This window comes from Pelophylax lessonae (genome assembly GCF_965119305.1).
Source record: "Pelophylax lessonae genome assembly, chromosome: 2".
Classification (NCBI taxonomy): domain Eukaryota; kingdom Metazoa; phylum Chordata; class Amphibia; order Anura; family Ranidae; genus Pelophylax; species Pelophylax lessonae.
The window spans coordinates 707,756,235-707,769,458 of record NC_138769.1 but is presented as its reverse complement, the minus strand read 5'-3'; the positions used below and the strand labels follow the sequence as shown (position 1 = coordinate 707,769,458).

At 44.4% G+C, this 13,224-nt stretch overlaps 1 protein-coding gene across 8 annotated transcripts in view; it reads right to left on the bottom strand.

Annotated features, from left to right (window-relative positions):
• The window catches only part of DLG2 (discs large MAGUK scaffold protein 2), a 2,359,657-nt gene that overhangs the window by 1,510,363 nt on the left and 836,070 nt on the right, over positions 1 to 13,224 (bottom strand). Inside the window, exon 1 of one of the 8 annotated variants that reach the window (XM_082244455.1) lies at positions 8,225 to 8,560. The exons of the other annotated variants lie outside the window; for them this stretch is intronic. Coding sequence (XP_082100581.1) covers positions 8,225 to 8,287 — 63 coding nt within the window. The 5' untranslated portion in view covers positions 8,288 to 8,560. Of the gene's footprint in view, positions 1 to 8,224; positions 8,561 to 13,224 lie in introns of those variants that run through there. 8 annotated transcript variants of the gene reach the window in all.

Here is a 13,224-nt window from a genome sequence, read left to right as displayed (position 1 = left end):
CACCAGGGATGCCAATCAGGGCTCAGGGACCCTTTCAGTGCCCTCCTCATCAGAGCTGCCCATGATTGCCATCTATCAGGGCCGCCAGCCAGTGCCCATTATTGCCCATCAGTGCCATCTATCAGTGCCCATCAGTGCCGCCTATCAATACCTAGCAGTGCCCATCAGTGCCGCCTATCAGTGCCCATCAGTGCCCATCAGTGCCGCCTATCAGTGCCCATCAGTGCCACCTATCAGTGCCCACCAATGCTGCATATTAGTGCTACCTATCATTTGCACATATCAGTGCCCATCAGTGCTGCATATCAGTGCTGCCTATCAGTGCCGCATATTAGTATTTCATCATCAGTGCCAGCCCATCAGTGCCTGTCAGTGCGGCCTCATCAGTGCAGGAAAAAACGTATATATTTACAAAATTTTATAACTTAAACAAAAAAAAACTTTTTTTTTTTTTGTTTTTCAAACTTTTCGGTCTTTTTTTATTTGTGTAGCAAAAAAGAAGAAACCTTGCGGTGATCAAATACCACCAAAATAAATCTCTATTTGTGGGGAAAAAAATGACTTAAATTTGGTTTAGGTACAGTGTTGCATGACTGCGCAATTGTCATTCAAAATGCAACAGCGCCAAAAGCTCAAAATTGGCCTGGGCAGGAAGGGGGTGAAAGTGTCCGGTATTGAAGTGGTTAAGAAACTGTGCATAGCTCAAAAGTGGAACTTCCACTTTAAGTGGTCCTGACCCCCTGACATGCCACTTTTTGCATGTCATTTTTTTGGGGGGAGCACGGGTACCTAGATTTGACACGTGCCTTCTCACACTTCCGCTCGGGCCTCCTAGGCGGCTCGGGCGGAAGTTCCCCTCTCCCCTCCCTCCAATCTTCTGGGACACGTCACAGGTCCCAGAAAATTGCCCGTCCATTTAGGATACGCAACTCACGCATACACAGTGCGCACCTGGCTGTGAAGCCGCAAGTTGTCACAGCCGGGTGCCCACACTAGAGATGCCAGCGCCACGGGGAGAAGATGGAGAAAACCGAGGCTCCCCCCGGCTGCATTGCTGGACCGTGGGACAGATGAGTGTGTGTTTATTATATGTCAGCAGCTGCACTTTTTGTATCTGCTGCCTTATAATAAACACAAAAGGCAGTGGAACTCTGCTTTAAGGAGTGAGCTGGGGTGTCGGGCGCCACGTCCTTAGCAACTGATAAGTCATCAGCTGGCAGCGGGGTTACCCGCTGACAGCTGAATGTAGAAACAAGAATTCCCGGCAATGCAAAAATCGGGAAAAAAACTTTGTGGGGGTCCCCCCAATTCATACCAGGCCCTTCTGATCTGGTATGGATTTTGGGGGGAACACCATGCCAAACATTTTTTTTTTTTTTAAATGGCATGGGGTCCCCCCAAAATTCATACCAGACCCATATCTGAGCATGCAGCCCGGCAGGTCAGAAAAGGGAGGGGATGAGTGAGTGGTCCCCCTCCTGAACCATACCAGGCCACATGCCCTCAACATGAGGGGGGGGGGGTGCTTTGGGGCAGGGGGGCAGAGCCACCAGCCAGGGTTATGGGGAGGAGGTCCTTGTCCCCATCAACATGGTGACAAAATGCTTTGGGGGGGGCAGAGCATCCCCCCATGTTGAGGGCATGGCCTGCTACAGTTCAGAGGGCAGGGGGGGCACTCCCTTTCCTGACCTGCCAGGCTGCATGCCCAGATAAGGGTCTGGTATGGATTGTGGCATGGGGCTTCCCCTCAAAATTCATACCAGACCCAATGATCCTGTATGGATTGGGTGGGAACCCCACAATTTTTTTGCCAGCAATTATTGTTTTTACATTCAGGTTCCGGCCCACTCCTTAACAACCAGCCAAACACAGTTTGTTATGGAGGAAAAAAAAAACGCAAACCGCATGTAAAACCCCAACACTTGCAATCTTCTGCGGGAAAAAAAAGTCCCTGACCCTTTCCAAAAAGGTACTGGCTGAAAAACGCATAGATGTGAACATGTCCTATAGGAAACCATGTTAAATGGACAGTAAAATCATAGGTGTGAACCTAGTGTCAGTCCTTCAAAAATCTGGAAATGTCATACATTGAATATCAGTGATTTATCAGCTATCACAAAGATCACATTACTCCACCTGACAATACCTTTATCTGCTTTTCTTTTCACAAGAACAGCACCATCTTTGTTCAGGCATCATCCAGTGGCAGCATTTGATCTATTCATGGTACAATGTCTAAACTTTTTCAACTCATGAGCATGAGCATGTTCACGTGTCTACTGAGAGATAGCTTGGTCACCACCTCCAAATGTTGACCCATTCAATAGCTACACCCTACTGGGAATATGAAGGAACGCGACTCAAGTAATCTGCAACGTGGGAAGTCCAATCCAAAAAGTAAGAATATCTTTTAATGCAAAGATATCAGCAGCAGAATTATGCAGAAACCATAAGGATCAGTACCAGTCCTTTTTCAAGCAAGAACAAGAAGCACTAGTGAAAGTTGTCACACAAGCATCAATAATGTGGCACAAAGGGCAGAAACTCCTAGAAGCCAGGATGTCTGAAGGTTCTCATGTATCCAGGTCATCGTATATGATCTAGTAGTCAATAGTCAAGTTCAACTGGACTTGTTCTGTAATGTTTTCTATCTATCTATCTATCTATCTATCTATCTATCTATCTATCTATCTATCTATCTATCTTCATACATCTCTTGCTCAATCTATCTATCTATCTATCTATCTATCTATCTATCTATCTATCTATCTATCATCATATATTTCTTTATCTCTCTACACTGTATTTCCAAAAGTATTGGGACGCCTGCCTTTACACACACATGAACTTTAATGGCATCCCAGTCTTAGTCCGTAGGGTTCAATATTGAGTTGGCCCACCCTTTGCAGCTATAACAGCTTCAACTCTTCTAGGAAGGCTGTCCACAAGGTTTAGGAGTGTCTATGGAAATGTTTGATCATTCTTCCTGAAGAGCATTTGTGAGGTCAGGCGCTGATGGTGGACGAGAAGGTCTGGCTCGCAGTCTCCGCTGTAATTCATCCCAAAGGTGTTCTATCAGGTTGAGGTCAGGACTCTGTGCAGGACAGTAAAGTTCCTCCACCCAAAATTCGCTCATCCATGTCTATATGGACCTTGATTTACATTCACTGGAACTAAGGGGCCAAGCCCAACTCCTGAAATACAACCTCCACACCATAATCCCCCCTCCACCAAATGATTTGGACCAGTGCACAAAGCAAGGTCTATAACGACATGGTAATATCTATCTATCTATCTATCTATCTATCTATCTATCTATCTATCTATCTATCTATCTATCTATCTATCTATCTATCTATCTATGTCCCTTTCTATCACAACTTTAGTTTGAGTATTAGTCATCTTTAGCTTGCGTTCCAGCTGGCATAATGCTGCAGTATTTCAGGCTGACAGGTACACACTGAGCACCTGCTGGGAGGCTGCTACAAGCAGCATCAACAGGAACTGTCATCCGCATGTGACCCTGGAGTCCCTGGCCGAGGACTCTGAATTACTGTGTACTGTTACATGCTACTTTCACTTCTGAAATGATTCCAACACAGACTGCAGCACTCGGCATCAGAAAATAAAGATGCCGGAGCAGATGGGTACAATCTCAATAGTCCTGATTTGAATGATGCTTTAATACAGTCTGTTTATCTCTACCCTCAAAAATAATTATTCCAGGCAGAAATAAGTAACTGCTCAGATTTAGAAACTGACCAAGACTGTCGCAGTCTGCAGTCTTATGAAACAGAGGAGGGGCAGATTCATCCTAAAGGATCACTCCACTCAAAACTGAGAGTTGCTGGAACTAAATATCACTGGCTGATTTATTTATTCTTTTGGGGCAGTGAGATCTCTGCATTCGTGTTCCCAGCTCCACCTACCTGTCATCTCATTGTTAGAGACCCTCCCTGGATTTTATATTTACATTACAATGAGTCAGTGTGACTCCTGCTTTGATACATGCCAGTGGCCTATTCAAATCAACTCTTCCCCCATGACAGAAACATTTGTTTTGGATGTACTGATACTCTAAGCCAGCCTTTCTCAACCTTTTCAACACAGCGGAACCATTGAAGTAATTTTCAGGTCTCAAACCCTACTAATAATGACTATCTACAACTCATGATACATTCGTGTGATGGTCAGTGGGATGAATGCTCCTTACACTGTTGGACATTGGGAAGAATTACCTTCTTCCAGATAGCTAAAAAGGTCAATGGTGTCAGGGGGAACTTATCTGAGAGGCAGAAATTGCTCATTGCTCAAGGAACCCCCTAGCAACCTCTGGAGGAACCCTAGAATTCCACGGAACCCTGGTTAAGAAAACCTGCTCTAAACCCTTACTGCTAGCTGAATTGTCTTTGGCCTCCAAGCCCAAGAATCCTATTTTCTTCCCTGGTGTTGGCCCTTTGCAGAAATGGGAAAAACAACCAAGGATTTGTTTTCCACCAAAATTGAAAGATTTCAGCAAAATTTTGAGATTTTAGCACAATGCAATAAGCCAACAGGGAAGAAGAAATTGGTGGTCAATTGAAACATTTGCCTAAATACACTATATGCTTTAACCACTTTACCACCGGAGGATTTTGCTGTCTTACGTCTGGGCCACTTTTAGCGATTCGGCACTGTGTGACTTTAACTGACAATTGCGCGGTTGTGCGACGCTGTACCCAAACAAAATTTACGTCCTTTTTTTTCCCACAAACAGAGCTTTCATTTGGTGGTATTTGATCACCTGTGCGATTTTTAATTTTTGCGCTATAAACAAAAAAAGAGCGAAAATTTTGAAAAAGATTTTTCACATTTTTTTATATGAAATTCCCCCCCCCCCCCAAAAATGTAAAAATCTAAATTTTTTATTATTTTTGGCCAATTTGTTTTCTGCTACATATTTTTGGTAAAAAAAATCGCAATAAGTGTATTTTGATTGGTTGCGCAAAAGTTATTGCGTTTATTAACTAAGGGAAAGATTTCTGTCATTTTTGGTGTTTTTTTTTTTTTTTAACGAGTAATGGCGATCTGCGATTTTATTTGCGGGACTGTGACATTGCGGCGGACAGATCGGACCCTTGACTGACATTTTTGACACTTTTGGGGGTACCAGTGACATTACTACAGTAATCAGTGCTATAAATATGCACTGTTACTGTAAAAATGACACTGGGAAGGGGTTAATCTTATTGGAGAGGGAGGGGTTAATGTATGCCTGGTGCTTACTAACGTGTGGGGGGGGAGGTGACTGAGTGACACAGGGACAGATCGCAGGTTCAGCTATGCTGAGCCCCGCAATCTGACCCTGTCTGTTACTTAGGAGATCCAGCCGCTTTGTTTACACAAGCGGGCGGATCTCCACACTCGATTCCCCGACGATCGGGGAAGAGCGGCGGCAATCGCCGCCGTTCCTCCCCTGGCCCGACTCCCGCTGTGACTGAAAACAGCGGGAGCTAGCCTCCGGCAGTGCGCGCGCGCCGCCCACAAGGGGAGGAGTCCAGCGACGTAGGTCTACGTAGCTGGACGGGAACGAGCCACATTGCCGCAGTAGCAGCAATGTGAGCGGGGGTAAAGCGGTTAAAGCGGAACTAAACCCTCGTATAATTTTCAGCCATGGAAGCTGCCATCTTGGCTTCTATTTGATCAGCAACCGCAATGGTGCTGCACACGTGACCAGTTATGACACCAGACATTTGATGGTTTGACAGCTTGGTTGAAAGCACAAGCAAATGCAACAACTAGCATTCCTGGCATGCCAGGAAAATAACATTTTTTTTTTTTTTATACCATTATAATGATTATTTAGTTCCGCTTCAAAAAAGCCGATCTATTAAACTGTTTTTTTTTTTTTAATCTCCCTTTGTGTTCTTAGCAGTCACCTGAAGATCTTGCCGGTGCAGTCATGTAGCCTTTACTTCCTGTGCAGGGCCCGACATCGCTCCTGAATTTTGTAACTGCATTGTTGGCCCTCTGATCCACATGTCCTAATCTTTTTCAAAAGTGATGTCATCACGCCAGTGTCCATAGCTCTATAGGGGTGATAGGCCAGCTGAACTCGCAGGAGTGTTATCGGCCCTCTGATCCGCATTTCCTAATAACTTTCCACAGTGACGTCATCACGCCAGTGTCCATAGCTCTATAGGGGTGATAGGCCAGCAGATAATCCATGCCCACTCATGCCAGGGAAAGGGAGTTGACTGGGAGTTTTAAAATCATCATTATCATCATCATATGGCTTTTCCTTTTTTTTTTTTATTTATTTGGGAGTGTCAGAGCAATAGGCAAGTACAGCTGGGTTTGTGTAGCCTTCCCATCTACTTTAAAATGGTTGTAAACCTCAGGCATGAAATATGAACAAAGCATATCACTCTATACGCAGGGGTGTCCAAACTATGGCCCTCCAGCTGTTCAGGAACTACAATTCTCATCATGCCAGTTATGTCTGTGAATGTCAGAGATTTACAATGCCTCATGAGAATTGTAGTTCCTGAACAGCTGGAGGGCCGTAGTTTGAACACCCATGCTGTCTATAGTGTGTACTTGTCTCAATTAAGTGCCCTAAGTGTCATGTATGTCTGCTATCAGCATGAATCACCTCTGACAAGTTTTCCTGACACCAAGAGAAAAATGGTGACAGGGGAGGGAGCTCCAGCTAATTGACAGCCTCAGCTCTGTTCCTGTGTGCTGTGTAAAGGGGTGTGTGTCTCTTCCCTCCAACCAGCTCTCAGAGCTCTTCTCACTGAGCTCTGCAGAGTGTAACTTCAACCCCCGCCCCCTTTTTTCCAACAGCTCAGACAAGCTTTATAAATTCAGCACTTTGAATGGATGTAGAGAAGAGAATACTGCAGATAAACAGGTACAACTAATGAAGGAGGATTTGTTTTATCTATGTGTATCACCTGAGTCCAGTCACTTCACTGGGTAATTTAAGGGTTCTCAACCACTTTAACCCCTTGGCGCCAGCTGTATGAAAATATGCGGCCTTTCAGCGCCTGGTTCCTATCACCGAGGGCCGCATATTTGGTGAATTGCTGCCAATACACCTGTGCTGAGAGGGCACACACTGAGCGCTCCCACTACAGTTTCTGTCGCCTAACCGAAAGCTCCTAATCGATTCTTGCGGTCGGGAGGGGCCAGCGCTAAGAGGTTAAGGTGGTTTGAAATGGCTTTTCAATGGTACCTAAGGGCAGGGCCGTAGATACTTTTTTTCCTGGGGGGGGTTAAGCATTGAGTACCAAGAGAACAATAATTAGCACGTCTGCCACGCTGTGACAAATTGTGGTGTGTATATATACAGTATATACAGTGCCCCCAGCAGGCACATCTGTTAGTGAAGCAAATATTAAACACGGCTTCAATATCAGCTGGGCCCTGCCTGTCAGCCTCGTTGATAAGACAGGTGATCTTCCCAGTAGCAGTGCGGCCCCCGCAGCTGATAGGCTACACTAGCCTAGCTGCTGTGAAATTGACTGATGCTCTGGGAGGGGGGGGGGTTGGACTTCCCTGACCCCCCCCTTATCTACGTCCAGTGCCGGGACAAGGTCATCCAGTGCCCAGGGCAAGAATGGCAAACTGGTTGGACCCCCCTGACCCCCCCCCCCCTTATCTACGCCCAGTGCCGGGACAAGGTCATCCAGTGCCCAGGGCAAGAATGGCAAACCGCGCCTCCCCCTTCCCTTAGGGTTAGAGTCAAGGCGCCCGCCCCCCCCCCCATCCCTGCAATAAACCATTGCACCCAGGGCAACCGAACCTCCTGCCCACCTCTTGTCCCGGCCCTGTCTACGCCTCTGTCTAAGGGCAATAGAAGCACCAGTAAACTATCCTCGACCTGCTCATTAGAAACAATATTTTACTTTTCTTTAGAAAGAAATATGAAAACTTTTATTGAAAAAAAAAAAGAAGCAAAACAGAAAAAAAAAAAGTCTAATAAAAAGTACATAAATAAAGGGTAAAAAAAAAGTTAAATCACAAAACGGCATAAACGAAAGTACCTAAATAAACTCCGCAAAACTAAAACATGTCCTATAATTAAAGGGGAAATGTTTTTGTGTTTTTTTTTTAAGTCTAAGTAGCTCAAAGAGTGAAATTGCAAGGGAAAGTAGTCATTTCATGGTAAAATCAATTTCGCCAAAAATGACGCCGCTCACCTTTACTGTGCAACAAGAGAAAAAGAGCCGCGGCTTACCTTACAGCCAAACATCAAAGACAGAGTATTGTTGGTACATGCAACTTTGCAGTGGCAAATCATTGGTGTAAAATTGGCTGAATTGTACCACCGGAGGACATTCCATTTACAGCCAGAGCAGCGCCATCCTTTCCTTAGTCACCCATCCAGGTCACAGGGGAACCGCGACTAGCAACATATGCCATTCACAAGTAAGGCGGCTTTTGTTATCGGTGAGGGAAACACTGCGTTCCATTCAGGTGTTAAAGAATTCTCGGGTGATGATGCAGGACTTAATAGGAATTCCCTCTTTCCATGGGCAATTGAGTTCTAGCAGGTGAAAAAAGTAATAAGGAACAAATCCAAGGCTTGTATGATGGGGCGATAGGAATTTTTGAGTTTTCCAGTCCAGCGGTTTGATTTTTTTTTTTTTTTTTATTCCACTGGAAAACTGCAAACGCAGCTTTGGGAGTCAGCCAGCCGGCTACTGCAATCCATAGTGGGAAAACCTGCAGAAAATCCTCAGCATCGCAGAAGGTATCCCCTGGCTAAAAGAGAATTGCATCACTGGGGGGAAAGCGGCAGCCAGCTCTGGGGTTCTACTCCTCTGCCCAGCAACTGGGAAGCACAGCTGCATGAAGCGATCCCCCTACAAGATAGCACTTTACTGCAATGGCCAGGCTCTGCTCCTTTCCCGTTCACAGACCAGCTTTACTTCCAGGCATCCTCTGACAGATCAAAGCCAGTGAATAATTCTAGAGCTGAGACAGGAGAGAGAGACAGAGGAGACTGCAGGAAGAGCCAGAGCTTGGCTTTGCCTGCAGAGCAGCCTCAACCGTGAGCATCGCTCGACTATAAATAATACACGTTTTTTTTTTTTTGTGGCCGAACAGATGTGCGGGCTGATTAATTGGAGGCGATTTATTAGAAACGTTGTCAGCGTTAATATATTGTTTTTCATTTTTTTTTCCTTCCATTACATAGGAAGGAAGATTTGGGTGTTTTAGGGCAGTTTAAACAATATAGAAATAACTTTTACGGCATTGGCACGGCATGGTGCAGATCCATATGTAGCGCTGCCCCTTGAAGGACCCGCTGCTGCCCCTCTTACAGCACCTGCAGACAGGCACATGGTATTATCCGCACTCTTATGGCTGGAATACACAATAAGAAAATCGGCTGAAAATTTCCGTTCAGCGAGCGATCGGCCGATATTCTACTCGTTAATGCTCAGCCATCAATGAGCGATATCGATATTGTGAACGAAAAATACCGTTTTAAAATTTCTGTCATCTCGTTTGCGAAAGAACGATATTCTATACGTTGGTGTTGAGGTCGTTCATTTTAAATCTGTATAACCTCATCACGCATGCCCGAAAATATTTTCCCGGAAATGTTTGTCGACCTGTTTCGATGGTCGGCGGGCAACGGTCGGGCGATATTCGGATTGTGTGAAACAAAGGGTTAATGCTGCGCTATGGTGATATGTAAGGTGCCTCCAAAGGTGCTGCTGTGCGTGAAATCAAAAGGATTTTGTAAATGTTAATGTAAAAACAAACAGCGCAGATTTGGTGTAATAGACCATAAAGTGCTTAATGTGACAGAATATATAAATATAAATAATGACATATGTCAAACTCTATAATAAAATTAAGACACCCCGTGAAGTGAATAAGTACATAGAGTTCATAAATAATACTGCTAATAAATAATGAATTAATAATGACAGTCCAAAAAATCAATCCAAATTGTTAAGTGCTTCACCAGGTAGCCAGTGAAGGTTGCTGAAGATAAGATAAAGTGCTCAGGTGCTGGAAATCAAGTGCAATGGCATGCTGCAATGGTGTGGTGACAAGGTGACTTTATCCTCTCCCCTAGGTTATTCCACTTACCGGACTGAGTGGACCCCCAGACCTTATAGTATAAGGGTCACTCAAGCAGAGTCCGGCATACAATCCGGGTAGTGATCTTTAAATCCTGGCTGCGACCACTAAGTGTCTCCTATTGGCTCTCGGCAGGTTATGACCATAAGGAAAGGAAAAAGCCCAAATAGCGTAATATTGCTACAACAAGTTTATTTAAAAAAATCCAAGAAAAAAACTCACATTTAATACGATAAGTACAGGCGGTGAATGTCATGAATCGGTAGATCTCTATGATTACGGTGTGCAGCGGGCTCCCCCGGCTCTGGCGCGCGCTCCACCGCCACCGGAAATGACGCCACGAAAGGCGTGGAACCGGAAATTGCGCCGACGCGCCTCGCCCCCCACCGGGCGTCACCACAGACGTATTTGGATTGTGTATGTTGGCAACGTTTTCGACCGACAAATACTTTTTCAAAAGTCGGTGGTCGAATGATCAGGCGATATTCTAATCGTGTATTCACACCATTAAGGGCCATACACACTATAAGATTTTCTGAAGACTTTTTCCTTCAGATTGACCTTTTCTATGTAGTGCAAGGGCCTGCCAGATTGCATACAAATTAAAAGTGTTTAGGTTTGACCTCATATTATCTGGTTTTGGTAAATCTAAAGGAAAAAGTCTTTAGAAAATCTTATAGTGTGTATGGCCCATTACTCAGGCTCAATAAACAGTCTAGGGGTTTTGTTTAAGGTGGGTTTTTTTTTTTTTTTTTTTTTTAGGGAATGATGAACTTGGATAGGGATGGGAGCATGGGATACCCCAGACTGGAGAAACACTGTAGAACTATGTACACAAAAACAAAAAAACTGAGGATTACTAAAGCTGGATACACACTATACAACTTTTGTTATTAGATTTCCTTTAGATTTACCTTCAACTATGTAGTGCAAGGGCCAGCCTGATTGCATACAAATTGAAAGTGTTTAGATTTGACCTCATATTATATGGTTTTGGTAAATCTAAAGGAAAAAATCTAAAGACAATTGTATAGTGTGTATGGCCCATTAGTCTCTGGCTGCTCTAAAGCAGCTTGCAAGCTGGATTGCTCAGCAATATGTTGCAATTAGGGATCGTCCGATTATCGGCAAAGCCGATATATCAGGGGCCGATATGCACTTTCCCCGATATATCATCAATATGATCAATATAATATAATCAATATTGCTGATATCTCGGGAAAGTTCTTGTACCGGAATGAGGGCTGCAGATAGAGGCATCCCCCCGGTATCAGCGTCTGAGAAGCCGCTCAGCTGTCATTACAAGGAGCAGAAGGGGACGCCCCCCCTCCCCCTGCGGCTCACCCGGGTCTCCCGTCCCACCAGGAGACCCGGGCAACCAGCCTGCACGGCCGCCGAAGACCCGATCAAAGCCGCATTCGCTCTGATCGGGTCTCCATGTAAAAAACCCAGAAGTGATGTTATGACATCACTTCCGGGTACTCGGCGCCAGATTAAAAAAAATGTCAGCATTCAAAACAGCCAAACTTGGCGTTTTGAATGCTTTTAAGTACAGAGGAGGGTTTTGGGGTCCTTTAGACCCTCAGATCCCTCCACAAGAGTGCCTGGGAAGTAAAAAAAATAAATAAATAAATGTTTTTAAATGTACGAAAATATCTGTATATCGGCCGATACCTATACGCGATGACCAAAATATCGGCAATGAAAAAATATCAATAACGATATCAGTCGATCATTAGTTGCAATATCCTGAAAAACACTTTTAGAAAGTAGTACTGGTGAAAAATAGCAGCAGAAGTAGTTAAAGTAATAGTACAACACCATAGGTGTGCACAGCCCTATAGCATTAGGGTGTGAACCCTAAAGCACAAACACATATGCGTATGTGTGCATGTGTGTGTGTGTGTATATATATATATATATACACATACTGACAGTGTCACAAGAGCAATGGACAGTGTCATTCGATCTCCCATAGAGGAGAGCGGGACTCTGACAGGCCCTTCTCAGCACAGTAAGCGGAGACAGACCTGTCACCCGCCTGTCCGCCGGTCACTCTGCGATCGGCGGGGGAGAGGGAGAAAGTCAGGCGGCTAGTGTAAACAAGCTGCCTGTCATTCTCCCCTGTGTATGAAGGATGATCATACGGTTCTACTATGTAGAACCATTGATCACTCTTCATACATCTGAAGCCACAGCCAATCACAGTAGAAAGCATGCCCCTAGGGACACACATAGCCCCTCCCTTTCAAAAAAAAAGTTAACCCCTTCACTGCCAGTGTATTTTTATAGTAACAGTGCATATGTACAGCACTGATTACTGTAGAAATGTCACTGGTAACCCCAAAAGTGGCAAAAATGTCAGTCAAGGGTCCGATCTGTCCGCCGCAATGTTGCAGTACCGCAAAAAAAATCGCAGATCGCCGCCATTACGCGTTAAAAAAAAAAACAACAAAAATGACAAAAATCTTTCCCTTTGTTAGTAAACACGATAACTTTTGCGCAAACCAATCAAAATACGCTTTTTGCGATTTTTTTTACCAAACATAGGTAGCATAAAACAAATTGGCCGAAAATGTTAAAAAATTTTGATTTTTACATTTTTTTGGGGGGGAATTTCATATAAAAAAATGTGAAAAATATTGCTATTTTTGCAAAATTTATGCTCTTTTTGTTTATAGCACGTGATCAAAAAATCGCACAGGTGATCAAATACCACCAAAAGAAAGCTCTGTTTGTGGAAAAAAAAAGGACGCCAAATTCGTTTAGATACAGCGTCGCACGACCGCGCAATTGTCCATTAAAGTCACGCAGTGCCGAATCGCAAAATACCCCCTGGTCAGGAAGGGGGTAAAATCTTCCGGGGCTTAAGTGGTTAATTACAACAGACAGAGACTTATCAGGTCCTCAACTGTTTGTACATAGTTCTACATTTTCACTTCAGTTTGGGGTGACCCCTGCACCCCCACTCCTCATCCAAGTTCATTGTTAATAACATACATTAAAAAATTACCAAGACCACTAGACTGTTGTGAGCCATCTGGAAGCATATGAAAATACCATTTGTCTGGCTGTGGTTGCTGTTCGGGGGAAATAGGCCTGAAATCCAGCTGCTCAGTTGGCGGTAGAGCTACAGCT